Below are 15959 nucleotides of genomic sequence, written 5' to 3'. Positions count from 1 at the left end.
CAAGCAACACTCCTTCACCCTGCAGCTTTGGCCCTCATGCAGCATTCTGAAGAGATTTCATGTCTCTGATCCCCAGGGACTGAAACCCCCTCAGAGTGCTGATCCTTAGAGCAAGCACTGCACAAGCAGGTCCCCTGAGCCCTTCCCAAAGTGGCTGCATCATCAAGGGAGAGGACAGATGCTCCCACAGAAAGGCTGTGTGTGCTTCTCGGTGTTTTAAAGGCCAAGGGGGCTATTTTTAGAGCTGAAATAACATTCCTCCTGCTTTGGTATTTCAAATCTTATGTTATCCTGGACTAGTGAATGTTTCCTCGCAGCACTTGCTTTTTTTTTTTTTGCAACGCCACAAAATCCGGGGATCTTGGCCAGGTTTCCCCTCTGCATTCACCTGACACTGCCCCATGGCACTGCCACACTCAGGAGCCACAAGTGACTTCCAGGCATGGCTTTCCTCAGGCAAGGAGCTGCTATTGCCTCCATGTCACCAAGAGAGGCCCAAAAATCGGGTGCCTGGAAAAAAAAATATGCTTAAGATATCAGGATTAACCACATCCCTCCCTGCAAGGCTTCTTGTGACAGCAAGAGTCAAGGAACCTCACTTTAAAAGTAATAGAGGGGAGGTCTTTGAGTGCCAGTACCCTCTGGCTTTCAGCAGCTTAGGCTGAAGAAAACCTTCTGACAAACAGGTGAGAAGTGACTGTGCTGGGCCCCAGCGATTTTGGCCAGAAAGGAAAATGCAGCAACTAATCAGAAACTGCCTTAGTCATTTCACCTCTGCTGCCAGCCAATGCTGGAAGGGAAACAATGCACCATATGGGATTTTAAGGCAATTGCATTTTTGGTAAACTCTGAGTGTCTGAGACATTTTGTTCACAGCTCCTTTTTGAGCAGATGGTGTCCCTCTGAGTGCTGGGAAACGTATGATGCTGACAGGCCCACCAAAAACCTATCACAAATTTAAAAACTCACAGCTTGAAAAAAGGGCACAGCCTGGGGACAGCAAGCATGTGTTGGAGCCCACCCAGTGCAGGAGGCAGGAGAGATGCAGGGAGGCATCAGCCATAAGGGGTGGTGTTATGTGGGTCCTTGGAGATATTTCCTACAATGATTTCTTCATGGGACACCATGGGAGGAGCAGCCCCTCTCCCACAACCCCCATCCTGCAAAGCAAAGCAGCCTCATGTTGCTGTCCTTCCCAGGCTGAAATTACCATTAAAGACTGGCTGTGGTTATCCTGGACTGGCTTTTTTGGGGAGAGGAAAAGGTACACAAAGATGAGGAAAATGGAAAAGGGAATTGCTGTGAGTTTGCTTTCATTTCTGGGAGATACATGTCTTCTGAAAATATATTTGCCACCTTTTCCTCCTGCCCTGCTCCTGTCTGCTCCAAAGGTGGAGTGAGGTCTGGAAAGAAAGGCTGCCTACATAGAAGGAGGAGCAGTGGGGAAAATGGGCCCAGGGACCACTCGGCAGCAGCCATTGGAGCTGCTCCACACCCCAAGGCTTGTATTAAAAACAATTAAAACTGTTTCTCAGTTGAAGTGTTAACCCTTGTTTCCTTAGTCAGATCATCTCCTATCAAGCCATCTGTTCCTTTATCGAGCTTTTCAAATATTGTGATAGACTTCACATCTCCAAATGCCCTGCTGATAAACAGATGCCACCTAAGCTGGCCCACCTGTGGCTTGGCTTTGGCAAGGTGTGCTCAGGGTGGCTGGAGAGGCAGTGACCTGCAAGGTGCACTCTCTCACCCTAAGGAGCATCCCCAGATCCCAACCCTACAAGATGAAGCTGTTCCCAGTTCACCCACACGATCCCATCTGAGAAAAAATCACCCAGATCAGGGAATGGAGCAGCAAATTGAAGAGACCCATTCCATATAATTGCAGCAAAGTGATACCATTTGTATGTTAGGAAAGGAAATTGAGAAAATGGAAAAACAATTATATGTTTTTTCCATGAAAAGAGAAGTAAAAACCATATACTGCTGTGATAGCAAATACAGGGGATAAAGAGGACTTGTAGTCAGGGTGTGAACTCTGGGGAAAAAACCTTAGAGTGCCAGTGTATGCAGGTGAGAGCTACAGACTGGTGTGCCCTGGCCCCAGTGGGTGTGTATTCTGGCCTGGCAGGAGGACAATCCTGCATGAAGCACAGAAAATTCTGGGGAAAAAAAAAAAAAAAAAGGCTTTTTTTAGGCTTGCTTGCTTTGCTTGGGTTTTTTGTTATTTTTGGGGGGGTTTGTTTGTTTGTTTTGTTTTGGGTTTTTGTTTTGGTTTATTTGTTTTTAAGAATAATGAGATTGAGTAGATTGAGTAAAATAATTATTTCCTATTATCATGCCATAAATGCTAATGGAATCGTGTCAGTCAGGAAAATTTGGTAGCCACAGTGAATACAAAGGTCAGGCATGCTGTGCAGATGTGGCAAGCACCATTTCACCTACATTTCTTATCTGTGCTTTCCTCCAATCATTTTCCAAGTCCTGCAAAAGGGGATTTTTTTTACTGTTCTGCAGGCAGGCTTTGCTGCTCATCCACTTCTCTTGAACGGAGAGAGAGAACAATTACCTTTAAAATGCTTGTGTGGTGCAGGGCCTTTACCTGCACTGGGACCTCTGGGGCTCCCTGCCCTTTTGGATTGGATAACCCCATCTTGGCCATGGCTAGTGCAGGAAGGGGAGAGGCAGTGGCACAGCTCCTGGAGTCACTTGTCTGAAATCCAGGGTGAGAATTCTTTCTCATTTTCTCAGTAAAAGCCTAAAGCTATTTTCTCAGAAATAGCCTAAATCAGGGTTTAGCTCCTCAGGGAAAGGGGCAGCAGGAGTTGGACTCACTAAAAGCAGTACACTCCATGTGCAAGGGGTGGTTTAAACAGCAAAAGCCTCCAAACCATTCAGTGGGGAGTTTTGCCCATGCAGGGGCACCCCAGGAGTTCTGTTTTTCCCCCTGTTTAGTGGGGCTGGTGCTGATGGGTACAGGTTTTTGCCAGAGGTTTCTGTTCCTGGGCCAGGCACAACCATGCCAGAGCCACCGTGGGAGCTGGGGCACCACATGGGCACCTCCTTTCCCACTGAGCTCTGCTTTCAGTTTTGCTTTTCATTCTTCCTTTAAAATAAGATCTTACGGGAAATTGCACCTTGATTCCCATAAAGAGCCAGAACGCGGTGAACACCCTGTACACAAATACCCTTTCCCCTTAAAGGGGAGAGCTATAGAACAGCCTTGGGGTGAAAATATCGAGGTAATACAAGTCCAACCTTTGGGAATGCTGTCTGGGAGCTGATAGATCATACACCTCCCTCCAAACTGAGAGGCCTCCCAGCTGCAAATACCCCAGACATCATCTAACCAGAGCCCATAGGTCAGCCACCACACTTCCCACCTTGCATGGATTCTCAGGCTCATTTGGCCACAGGAAACCTTTTAGAAGATTTTTTTTTTCCTAGGAGCCTCCCACCCCAGCAGCTGAATGTGATTCCTGCAGTCAGGCCACATTTCCCATCTGCTGGGCTTATTTCTAGAAAGCTGTTCTGGCTGCCAGCCGGGGACAGCAGTTGCCTTGCACTTCCAAGCTGCAGAGGGATGCAGACATTCCCAGGGTTTACCAGGAGCAGCAGAGCCTCTGCAGGGAGTGGGCAGAGCAGAAATCCACCCCTCCTGCCCCACGAATGCAAACCCTGGTGCATTTCTTCAGCACCAGCACTCACCCTTTCCCTGCAGCGTCTTCCTCAAGGCGTAATTCAGTGCCAGCAGGTTTTGCTCATCGCTCCTGCTCCAGGGATTACTCCAGTGCAGCCCAGCCCTGCTGCAGCAGGCATGGGGTCAGATGGAGCCTGGAAGTTCTCTGCAGAGCCTGGAAGTCCTCTGCAGTCAGCCACCACAGCCTGGGCCTCACCTCACACCTTGGCTGCTGTGTTTGTGCACAGCCCTGATGGGGGGCGGGTTTCATCAATGTTTGCAGAGCCAATTACGTGCTGCAATTTGGAGATTAAATCCTCCTCTCTGCTGTAATTTGTGGATTAGATCCTCCTCTAGAGATTGTGCCAGGTCCCAGGGCAGGCTAGTGGTCCCTTGAGCCACACCATGGCAGAAAGCAGCTGACCTGTTTGGGAGTTTCCACTTGGAAGGAGCACACAGCTCCAGAGCCAACACTGCATTTCATAAGGGCCCCAGCAGTTCTGGGAAAAGAGGTAAAACCAATCCAGTGCCTGCTGTGTGCCAGAGCTGAGAGCCTGGAAACACTGGAAACAGCAGTGCAGGGGCAAAGGACAAATCCCTGCTCCCACTGCTAAGGGGTGTTATTCCAGATGGGACAAGGTGCCAGGAACAGCATTAGAGACAACACAAGGTCAGGCACTGCAGACCATCAGGTCTCAGGAGACAGGCACTGGTCAAGTCCAGCCTACAGCCAGCCACCAACCCACCAGCTGTCCCTCAACACCTCTGCACTGCTCAGAGCGCTCTAGCCAGCTTTCAAAACCAAATCAGAAGTGCCAAAATCCACAGAAATAAATGCGGCTCATGCCCAAGTACCCACCCTACCAACTTCCCCACATCACTTCATTCAACAGTGGATGGATCCAGTAGCTACCCTGGGAAGTGGCAGTGGCCCTTTCTGCCTCCCACAGACCCTACATCATCCAGAGGAAGAAAAAACCATGCCAAAGAACATGACCCAAATGATAAAAAAAATCAAAACAAATGAGCAAAAAGCTCAAAACAAATGCAAAAATACAAACAAAATTTGAGAGTGCCTTGAATTTTGGTTAAAAAAGGAAATGCACAGAAGTATTCCTTTTCTTACCAAAATTCAAGGCACCCTCTTTAAAAATCTAGTTTTCCTGTAAAGGCTGACACTTGATCAACTCTACCACATGGAGAATTTAATCTACAAAAAGGGATTCAGGTAGCATAAGCTTCCAGATAAGACATTTGATGGAAGAGCTTTTTCTTTTCTGAACAATGTTTCTTTAGCTATTTTCAGTTTTTCAAAACCAGGTAACTTGACAATAGTTTCAATTTCAGTCTTCAGATCCCTGAAATACACTGGAACTGCTGCTGCTTTTGAAGTCTTATGCCTTGGGGGAGGGTGGGGGAATATTACCTTGTAATTTCAGGTACTCAGAGAGCTTCAGAGCAGCAGTGCCTCTTAGCAAGGCCCCTTATTCTTCTTACAGCAGGCACTTGACAGGAACGAGCCTAAGGAAGTCCAAGCAGTAGCAGTACAAAAGAAAAATTATAAAGATCAACAGGAAGCTGTGCATGTTGGTGCATTCCCTGCAGTTCTGTGGTCAGGAAATTGCACAAAGGAAAGGATGAGAGCAGCAGTGAGATCAGGCATTTGCACATCTTCCAAGCTTCACTCCTACACTCACATCCCAAGTCCAAGCCCATTACACACATCACTTTGAAGGCAGGTTCTGTATGATTTTGGCCATGGAAGGAACAGTTTATCTTTCTAACCAGCAGGTCAGGAGCCTCTCAGCTCCAGGAGACCATCTGTTACTCTGTGTGTGTGTAATTCCTCTGTCTGTCAAATGGCTCTGACTCTGGATGAATGCATATCCAAACACACCTTCAGGCACACACGGGTCTTCAGGCCCATCTCAGCACAAACAAAGAGAACTTACAGCAAAATCTAAATAAAATATTTAATATTTCTGGCCAAAGCAAGTGTCCTGTTGTCACACTGGGCTGGTATTTTTCTGTTAAAGCTGGATTTTCATATGGAAGAACTTGCCATGGTCTCCTTTCAGGATTATGTCAGCTTGCAGTTTCTTTTCCCCCTCTATCAGCTTGGCCAGGAAGTCCAAAGTAATCAAATCCCTTGGTGTCCTTCCATTTGACAGCCTCCTCTTCCCTGACATTCAGAAATGCTGAGGGGGGAGGTATTTTGAGCTGCACCAAATGCAGAGCTGGAAATGCCAAGCGAAACACAGCTGTAATTCTGATGTGAGATGCACAAAGACCTTTGCTTTGGGAGGTGTTTCAAAAATAAACACAGTGGCCAGGCTAACTCATAACTGTTTATTGTAAATCACTCAAGAGTTTACACATCATTAATGGCAAAATAACACTTTTAAAACACCTGCTGGATGAAAGACAGAATAAAGACAACTCTTTTATATTATATGGCATCATTTGAAAAACAAGAAACAGAACAAAAAAGAAACCATTTTATTTTTTTTCCCACTTTTGCATCTTTCCTGAAAATATCTGGGCCTGAATCTCAGTTATCTTGAGATCCCTGCCTTGCCCAGGGTGTGGGGCTGTGTGTCTGGGAAGCAGGCACTCCCTCTCCGAGGGGCAAGGCAGTGACATTCTTCATAAATGAAAATCATGCCCTCTATCTTCAAAAGTGCTCCAGTGCTGACAGTATAAAGCCTCTCTCCTGCACTGGCTAACATCTAACACAAAGGGCTACATGTCCCATTAAATCCACATGCCTTTTTTTTAAAGAATTTTTTTCTTTTTTTTTCTTTTTTTTTTCTTTTTCGTTAAGCAAGGCAACTGTTAAAATTCAGAAGCTACATAACTGTCTTTATATTTTGCTCAGAAACCAATGGATGTTGCATGCAGCTGAAATATTAGTACAGGCTCTGACTTAGATAAAGGTCAGTTTTCTAAGACCCACTAGTCAAAGGCAGAAAAAGAAGTTAAGAGGCCTCTTGTGCAAAAGGAGCTAAAATATGCATGCATCAATGGCCATGACTGATTAGAATATGACTCAGGTCTCCAAACATTGAAACCAAAGCTTTATTTGGCTTAAGACATGGTTGAGCTCTATACATTTACAGTTACAATGTATATGTGACAACAAAGGAACCATCTCAATATAGCATCAGTTGGTATTTTGGCCTGTATAGAGACTAATCTTCAACACAAAAGCCTGCTCAGCAATAAATGGTTTTCATACTTAGCAAAGACAGCAGTGCACTGGGCTGGCTAACAGGGCTAACAAAAAGAAGAAAGCAGGTTTCCAAACTAACATCTAACTAAACAGAGGGTGATTTTCCCCCTTGCACACACTGTTTTTCATCAGTGGTGTTACTGTCCTTTCCAGGAGCATGCAGCTGACACAGCACACTGGGCTCTGCCCCATCCCCCCGAAAGATGCGCCCCAAAACCTCACTGGATTAGCAGTAGGAACAAAAATCTCACTAACTGCACTTGTAAAGGACAGTTAGCTCCTTCAACCTGCCAACATTTACCATGAACAAGCAAATTACAACAAATCTCAGACATGAACTACAGTGACTAAAATCAAATCTCTCTCCCGCTTAACTGCAATATTAAATAATATATAACATTTTTACACTTAATAGTCTTAAGTTCGGACAAAAGACAGCTAATAAGAAAAAAAAAGAACAAAAGGCCGCGGCTGAATCAATTCCTGGGGAACTAGCTCAGCCCAACCGATCTGGAACAAAAGAAGAATTCTACCCGGAGGTAAATCCACCACAGGCACGGGGTCGCGCACACGCGGCAGCCACGCGGACGGACGGATGGACAGCAGCGCTGGCACAGCCAAGCGTCACCCTCAGGCACTGCCATCTCCAGTCCTTTCCTTGCGAGCCTGGATCATCTCCTTGGGAGCCTGCTTGCGGTCAGTGACCAGCCCCAGCCAAAACATGAAGTCAATGAACCACGTGGTGGGGTTGAACTTCAGGCCCAGCTCGCTGGCCGAGTAGTCAAACGGGAAGGTGTGGTGGTAGTTGTGGAAACCCTCACCTGAAAAACACAGAGCGAGTTTAAAGACCACGTGGCTGGCACTTTTGTCAACACAGGAACACGCTCAGGCAGGACACTCCAACACCCATTGCCCAGTCTGGCATCTGGTAGAGGTTTTGCTCCTCCCCAGTGGGAAGGGGCATGTCCCACACCTTATGCTCAGGGAAGAAAACCAGAAGTGTTTCAAGAGGGGAGACACACAGCTGAGTCAGAAGTGGGGTCCTCACTTCTGCTGCACTTTCTGCTGAGCAGAGCTTGTTGCTGGGTGCTAACACCTCCCTTCCCAGAGACCACATGGTGTTATTTCAGTGTAGAACACAGGCACTTTCCTCTAGGATGCACAAGCTCCAGCCTCCTGTCGGGATACCCTGACTTCTGGGACTCTGACTGGGCCCTCCCAGGGGGCTCCCCTATTGGGGGAGACCTTCCTGGACTGTTCTTGTGTCAGGAAAGAGAGATGCACTGGATCTTTTTGGTCTTCAGGTTCTGGTTTATTGTTATCTTATCTAGAGTTTTGCACGCTGTCCACACAAGGCTCAGCACACTGAAAAAGCACCACAAAAATGGCAAACAATCTATCATTACAAGGTCTTTTAAAACTAAACTATCCAATTAAGAACTGACACCTAGATGATTTCCCTTTTTAACCCAATAACTGATCCCCAAAAGCCCACAATGCAGATTTTTCTGCCCAATTACAAAATGCCACCCAAACCCCTGAAGAAGGAGGAAGAAGAAGCATGAGGAAGCAGCCCAGGATGACACCCTGTGCCCTCCATGTTGCTTCCATTCACTACATACTAAAAATCCTAAAACCTAAATTTCCCACCTAAGTGATACACCTATACTACTCTCTACAATCTAGTTCACACCCTAGTGGATTCTAGTGTATTCTGGAGTTTAGGAAACTTTCTCCATGAATGAAAGTCAGTGTTCCCCTGGGGGTCAGGACACCCCAGAGCAGACAGGGAAATATTCCTGGTGCCCTGGGTTTCCACAGCCTCCTCCAAACCCTGGCTCCAAGACATGACCAGCTGCAGACACCCAGTCCCCACCAGGGTGAAAGAGGATGGGACACTCTCTGGAATCTCTGTGGTCAAGACAACCCCGAGATGTGTTAAAAACTCTTTTCCCAGCCTGGCAGCTGAAGAAGGAGTCAAGATTCTTTTCTTCTGGTTTTCAAGGTTGTTTATTTTCTGTTATCTATAACATTCTTTCCCTGGCCTGCTGAGGTCTGTTCAGCAGGTCAGTCAGTGGCACACTGCCCGCCTTCAGGGTGGTGTTGTCTTTTTATAGTAAAAATTATATATACTTTATTTACAATAAATATATTTACAATAATTTTCCTAGCACCTGTGTTAGATAATCCGTCTCTACCCTAAACCAGTCCAAAAGTGGACCCAGAAGATGGAGGCTAGGAAGAGGGAGAAAGGAAGGACAAGGCACCCCCAAATTCCTCCATCTTGGACCTCGAGCCCCCATCCTAAAAACCCCAAAATTCTACTTTTCACTTTGTGACAAACTAACTATCATTCTACTTAAACTTTTGTGGCTTGCAGATCCTTGTATAAGGTTGGTAATTTTTTCCATGGGTCAAAATCAAAGGCACAGGGGTCTTGGGCTCTGTGCCAAGGTCTCTGAGCCCCTTGGCAGGGGCTCGAGCCATCCAGGGCAGCCAGAGGGATGTCCTGGATTCCGACAGGACGCAACCCCGAGCTGGCAGAGCTGTGCCCAGGGCTGCAGCACTCACCAATGGCTCCCAGGGTGACCAGGGTGTTCTGCCTGGGGTTGATGTTCTTGTCGTAGGGGCGGTTGCCGTACATGTGGGCGGCGCTGTTGACCAGCCAGGTGACGTTCAGGGAGATGGTGTACCGCAGGATGGAGGCCAGGAAGTAGGCGTTCCACAGGCTCTCGCCCCACAGGTACCACGGCACGACGGTGGGGATCACAAAGCACATCAGCACAACTGAGCTCTTGTAGTACCTGCAGGAGTTACAAGGGGAAAAGGAAGGCCAAGTAAGACCCGTCCTGTTCGTCCCCCTATAAAACCCCCTTGTTCGTCCGTAAGACCCATCTTGTTCATCCCCCTATAAAACACCCTAAGGTTTAAAATAGACCCCTGCTTTTGTTGAGTTTTCTGGAAGAGACAAGGAAAAACAGGTTATTAAAACTTTGCATTCCCTAAAAGTCTTTTGGATAGGAAGAACTGTCATTTTTTATTTGACAAAAAGAAACAGCTTCCAATTAAGATCCACACAGGGCTGGAAAAATGCTAGTATTAGCAGTATTTTTGAAAGGAAAGAAGTTTTCATGAACACAGTTCTCATCTGTAACACATGAGCTAGTTTTGATCATCTTGTGCATGAAATCAATCAACCTCCTGCCTTGCAAGTTCTTTGCCTGATGTATTTTGTTGTTGTTTGGAGGTTGTGCCTCACATCCTGGGCTCCAGGAGGAGATCTGCAGCTCCACAGCAACACCAGCCAAGGTGAAGAGGGCATTCTTCAGCTCTCTCACAGAACTCAATTCTCACTTACCTGAGCTAAGGCCCTCCAAGCAAACAAGTTCCCTTTCTTTGCTCCACCAAAGATAACAAGTAATTTCCCACTCATTTGACTGACTTCTGATAAGGTCAGAAGTCTGACCTTATCAGACTCTCATCAGTTCAAGGCCAGGGTTTAAGTAGAGCCGGAGGAGAAAAGTACTTTCCACTCCAGAAAACTCCTTCAAAGTTCAAAGCCTCTACCACTCTGGAGAAATAGAATAAAATATGAGAACATCTTATCAGGCACCAATTAAAACTATCCTGCCAGATGGAAGAAGCCCAGACCGAGGTCTTTGATGAAGATATGAAATCTCCCATCTGAACAAGCATCAGAGTACATTGCCTTCCTCTGAAACATGCACCTTGGGGTGAGAAACCTCCTTACCTGAAGTGCAGGGAAATCAATGCCTCAACACATGCCTGGGGAACACCCCTGCTTTCACCGCACGAAAACTCTGTCCTGGAGACATTTCAGCTGGGAGCCCCTCTCTCACATCACCTGCAGGATTACTGCTCCTTGACTCACAGAGGGTAGGTTTTGCTGTCAGTCATGCCCGGAGCACTACTGTGATTTCAGCTGAAGTGATGTGGTTTTAAACTGACTGAGTGGTGCCTCATCCACAACTCAGAAGCACCACGAAATTCAGCAAAGCTAACAATGTGGCCTTAAAACAAAACCTGACAAGAAGGATTTATTATGATTTTCAGTGATGTATTGTGATTCTTAGTGCCTGCTAGTTTTTCCATGTTGTCAAAAAAACCCCCAACACTGTCCTAAATTCAAATCCAGAGCAAAGGCATTTGCTAAGACAACTTTCCTGCAGAAAACACACTTCTTCACTAGATAACCTTTGCAGCATGACCAAAGCAGTAAAGCTTGCTTCTCCTGGATGCTGTTGTCGTGGAAAAGGAAATAGCCAAAAGGAGCTGCAGCAAACTTCAAGGGAGCTGTTGCAAAAAGGCACTGCCAACTGAGGAACCAGTGAAAGCAACCATACATGGAGGGAAGTATTCCTCACTCCTGGAAGACTTCCATTACAAGGGTTATTTTTCTGCCTTAGAGAAATCTAAGGAGAAAAATCTAAGGAGAAAAAACTCTAATTTTTAGACTTAACTGATTGCTCCCCTCACTCAGAAAATACACAGAAATGGCCTTAAGCAGTTTTCCCAAGTGCCTGGATGAAATGCTTGCAAGCAGAAAGTGTTCTTGTGCCTAGAACACAGGCACTCACATAGAGCATAAAGGATGTTGCTCAATTCCCAGCTCTCACAGAATGTGTAGCAAACTGAGCTAGGACTGTGCTAATTCCCAATGGAGATAATTAATGCTGTACAGAATGGCAGTCTTGGGAGAGGTGGCACTTGGCCTGCATTGACCCAGGGGTGCCAGAAATTACTTTGCAGAGTGAAATGTGCACTTCTGTGCTAAGGCAATTAGTGATTGCAGAGTTTGCTCCTGTGATCAAAGAAGAAAGCCAAGATCCGAGCAACTTCTGCCACAGCTGCTTTCATAACCAGCCCTGGCTTTTTGGGAAAGCAGAGGCACAAGGACAGGGCTTGCTGCTTGTGCCACAGAGGACAGTCAACAAGCGTCATGGGAATAGTGGGGGCCAGAGGAAAGACATCGGTGGCAGGGATATCTCAGGGAAGAAAAGGGAAAGGCAAAAACAAGGAATGAGCCACAAGCAGACTACCAGACAGGAGGATCTCTCCACGCCCCCCTCACAGCACTGGCCCTTCCTTACTTTCTTTGGAACCTGACAACAGGGTCATCGAGCAGGTCGGTGAAATCCAGTTTCCTGCCCTTCTCGATGACGTCGCGGTGTTTGCGCACGAAGAGCCAGCCGATGTGCGAGAAGAAGAAGCCGCGGCGCGCGTTGTGCGGGTCCGCGTCCGTCTCCGAGTACTTGTGGTGCACGCGGTGGTCCCGGCTCCACTCGTAGATGTCGTTCTGCACAAAAAACACCCTGGGGTCAGAGGAGAGGGGCAGGCACTGCCAGGACCTCCAGGCCTCCCAGGTTACCATCATATTTTCTGGAAAAATCCCTTGGCCAGGATTTCTCTCCTGGGAAGCTGAGAAGCCTCAGAGAAAAAGGAAAACAATAATTATCCGATTCACTTCTCCTGTGTTTTGCTGCTTTGGAATGTGGTTGGAGATTGTTTATCCAACATGTGAATTGTTTTAACTTTAATGACCAATCACGATCCAGCTGTGTCAGGACTCTGGAAAAAGTCACGAGATTTTCATTAGTATCTTTTAGCCTTCTCTGAGTATCCTTTCTCTATTCTTTAGTATAGCATAGTATAACATTTTTTAATATGTTCTAGTATCATAAAATAATAAATTAGCCTTCTAAGAACATGGAGTCAGATTCATTCCTTCCTCCTCTGTCTGGGGAACCCCAAAAATACCACACTCCCACACATGGTAACAGCAGAAAGCCCCTCTCTGACACTACTCAAAAAAGGTTGTTGATTAAAACCATGGGTGTTACCATCATCCATGGTAAAATCACGTTTTAAAGCCATGTTAGTCAACATGGAAAACCACCACTAAAACTGATGGGAGTTGCCATCATCAGTGTGCCCTGGGTGTCTGAGGATGTGCTGCAGGGACTGGGTACATACATGTTTACACTGTTATTTTAAGACTGTGCTATGGGGAACCTTGTGTATTTATTTTCAGTGGACTACTGTACAGGGGCTCTCAGTTCTGGCATCCTCTTTCTCAGCTGGTTGCAGCTGGTGCCCTCCAGGCACAAACACAGCGCTGAAAATGGGACAGCGCGTGTGGATCACTGCAGCCACTGTGGTGAGCAACATGACACTGAAATGCCTTATGGCTGTAAATGGAATCATGGGGACTGCAGGGAGGAAAGGATGGACCACAATTTCATACTTGGATCCATACAGAGAGACTTTCTGAGTTCACTCAGCCAAAGGGATTTCAGCCTCCCAGTTTGCTCTGCAGGATGCCCTGGCTGGATGCACTGGACCAAACTGGTGGCTTTTGCAGTGGTGCTGAGCTATTAGTGCAGGGCACTGTGAGCACATTCAGCACTTGCAAACCTCAGGCCACACACTCATCTATGAATTTAAGTGCTCAACACCAACACTAAAATGTGGAAATGTCAGTTAATGCCCAGATCCACAGGAGGGTGAACTTTAATCAGAGTTCTTAGCAGAGGTTGCTAGTTCCATCTCTGCACAGTCAGAAGCAGAAATACCCAAGGAAGAAAAGGCCTGGGTTCCTTTTAGGAACAGCACCCACAGCCACCAACCACAGCAGGTTTGCTCCCAGTAGAACTGAACAAACCATTTGCAGTGTCCCTGAAATGAGAACAGGACACCACCCATGTGGGCACTGAATACAGCCCAGGACACAGCAAGCACAGGATAATTAAACTGTGTGTACCCATATTTTGTGGGGCAAGAGCCCTGTGCTGAAAGCATTGCAGAAATAATCACTGCTCTTTCTTTCAGATATCAACGTTGGAGAGAAAGCACTGAGGGGCCTCTGGGAACAACTGCAAAGAGCAGCTAAAGAATCCAGCTCAAATGGCTCCAACACCCAATTTCAGCTTTGCAAAATGCTCTCTGCCTGCAAGAGCACACCAGGGACAAGTGAGGAGCAAGAGCCCTGGAAAGATCTCAGCTCCACTGCCTTCAGTTATGCTCAGCCCTTTGCTGTTGCCATGTAGTGAACATGGTGATGCTGGGAGTGGGCTGGAGATGAGGGGGACATTTTTCTGCAGCACTGACACATCTAAGCCACTGAGAGGAGGCAGCAAAGATCATTCCCTTGCCAGTGCTCCAGTGTGCTGCACCTCAACCATCTCACTGCATGAGAAAACAAAGTAAACTGCAAAAAAGCAAAGGAAGTCACCCAAGTCCTCAGTGAGAACCCCTCTACCTTCTTACAGAGGAATCAAAAGGAATAAAAATCTCTACGCTGCATCAGTGGCTTCACTGGGAATATCCATATGACTGGAAAATGTCAACATTAAGTAACTTAAAAATAAACCAGGGTTATGCAAGAAGCACACTTAGAAAAGGTCTTCTTTCTTAACCAGAAATAATGTTTCAAGTGAGACTATTGATCAATTTGTCACAAGAGCACTTGATAAAGTCATTTGTGGGACAGCAGATAACCAGGAAAAGCAATGATACCATGAGAAATTAACTTGGCTTTTCATGCCACAGTAAATGCCTGCAGAGCTGGTAAAAAAAACCATGATTCCCCAGATGAAAGGATTAGGAAGCTGTGAAACAAGTGAATTGCATCTAATTAAAACCACAAAAGCTAAGAGGAAATAAAGGCCTGAGGCCAGCACTGTTGAAAATAAATACACCATGAACTGGAGCACAGCATGTGTAAATATGCTCTGAGCATATTATTAGCAACCATTTTTCAAGAACACATCACTTTTGATCAAGTTTCAGGTAAACACAGGGGTGAGATCCCTTCTGAAGCAGGGAGCAACAGCATCCTGCTGTGACAGTGATGCAGCCACGAGGTTTCATTAGCAGGTCCCTTAACAAACCTGCAGGCTGACATGTGCCAGTGGCCTGGGCTGTGTGACAGTCTCCATGGGCTGACACAGATTTCCACACCACCCCTCCTGCTGTGTCCAGCACAAACACAGGCTGTGCCACAGAGATGACACCAGCACGGCCCAGCTGAGCTGCTGGAGCTTAAATGCTGGGAGAGCAATAAGCCAGGTGTTACCTATGTCTGAAACAGACAAGTGACAGCAAGAAGAGTCTTTCAAAATTATGAGAGCTTCACTCTAGATGGAGAGAAGAAACACAGCTCAGCATGATCCAATCATTAATAAAACCCACATGGCAAAACTGGCTGCATCTGATGGTATCCCAGAGGAGGTACAGCATGTCACAGCCCAGGCAATATCAAGCTAGAACTCTACAGCAGTTTCCTTCCCCTGCCCTTCAAGAATTCTGAATGTTTCCTCCTCATTTAGCATCCAGGTATGCTGTATGCATCTTTAGTGCTGCCTCCTCCTCCCACAGCCAACATGAAGGAGATGGACCTGAAAACTCATCACTCACTGTCAGTCTGTGGTGGTGGAAAGAGCCTTTACAGGCAATGGATGTCATGGTAATTAGGAGCAGGCTTCAGATTTAGAGTGGGTAATTTGGCCTTTCATCTTATTTCTGATATGAAGGGCACAAAGGTGGCTTGAAGCTACTTTGAAGTACTTCCCTGCCTCAGAATCCCAGCGTCCTCAGAAAAAAGCAGTGATGAGCACAATGCAGCTGAGAGCCAAATCCATACAACAGGGGAGCAGAATGCAATGAAATCCCTGTGTGCAGGCTCACTGCAAACAGCTCTGCACATTCATTTAAATTGCTTGTGGAAGATAAGATCAGCTGTGTAACAGGGAGACAGCACCAGGGCTTCTCAAAACTCCCAACAGTTGTTTAACACATTGAGCAAAGGGCTTGTAAAGCTCTCCAAGGAACCAAGCAGCAGATGGAAAATGGTTCAGAATAAAGAAAGGCTATAGTCAAAATGGACACATTTCCATTTTCAGCCAAAAGCACTGTGCCCTTTGTAATGTGTAGAGAGGCTAAGTAATTAATTCTTTCCACCTTAAAAAAGAAAAAATCAAAGATGATAAATGAGAAGTACAGAGGTAGATAAAGGGACTCTTTTCATTC

The 15959-nt window shown here is 46.4% G+C and overlaps 2 protein-coding genes and 1 long non-coding RNA gene across 3 annotated transcripts in view; 1 reads left to right on the top strand and 2 right to left on the bottom strand.

Moving 5' to 3' along the window:
• The window catches only part of TMEM150C (transmembrane protein 150C), a 27342-nt gene extending 23403 nt beyond the window's left edge, over nt 1–3939 (bottom strand). The window contains exon 1 of the mRNA XM_074540855.1: nt 3709–3939. The gene's annotated coding sequence lies outside the window, so the exon portion shown is untranslated. The remainder of the gene's footprint in view (nt 1–3708) is intronic.
• Nucleotides 1–15692, top strand: part of LOC141729131 (uncharacterized) — a 17835-nt gene extending 2143 nt beyond the window's left edge. The window contains exon 2 of the long non-coding RNA XR_012580368.1: nt 13761–15692. This is a non-coding gene — a long non-coding RNA (uncharacterized LOC141729131). The remainder of the gene's footprint in view (nt 1–13760) is intronic.
• SCD5 (stearoyl-CoA desaturase 5) overlaps nt 6015–15959 on the bottom strand; it is a 26601-nt gene continuing 16656 nt past the window's right edge. The window contains exons 3-5 of the mRNA XM_074540847.1: nt 12023–12228; nt 9483–9715; nt 6015–7732 (exon numbers count right to left, since the gene is read on the bottom strand). Of these exons, the coding sequence (XP_074396948.1) occupies nt 7542–7732; nt 9483–9715; nt 12023–12228 (630 nt within the window). The 3' untranslated portion in view covers nt 6015–7541. The remainder of the gene's footprint in view (nt 7733–9482; nt 9716–12022; nt 12229–15959) is intronic.

This window comes from Zonotrichia albicollis, chromosome 5 (genome assembly GCF_047830755.1).
Source record: "Zonotrichia albicollis isolate bZonAlb1 chromosome 5, bZonAlb1.hap1, whole genome shotgun sequence".
NCBI lineage: Eukaryota > Metazoa > Chordata > Aves > Passeriformes > Passerellidae > Zonotrichia > Zonotrichia albicollis.
The sequence above is the reverse complement of the archived record's forward strand: the minus strand, read 5'-3'. Positions and strand labels throughout refer to the sequence as shown.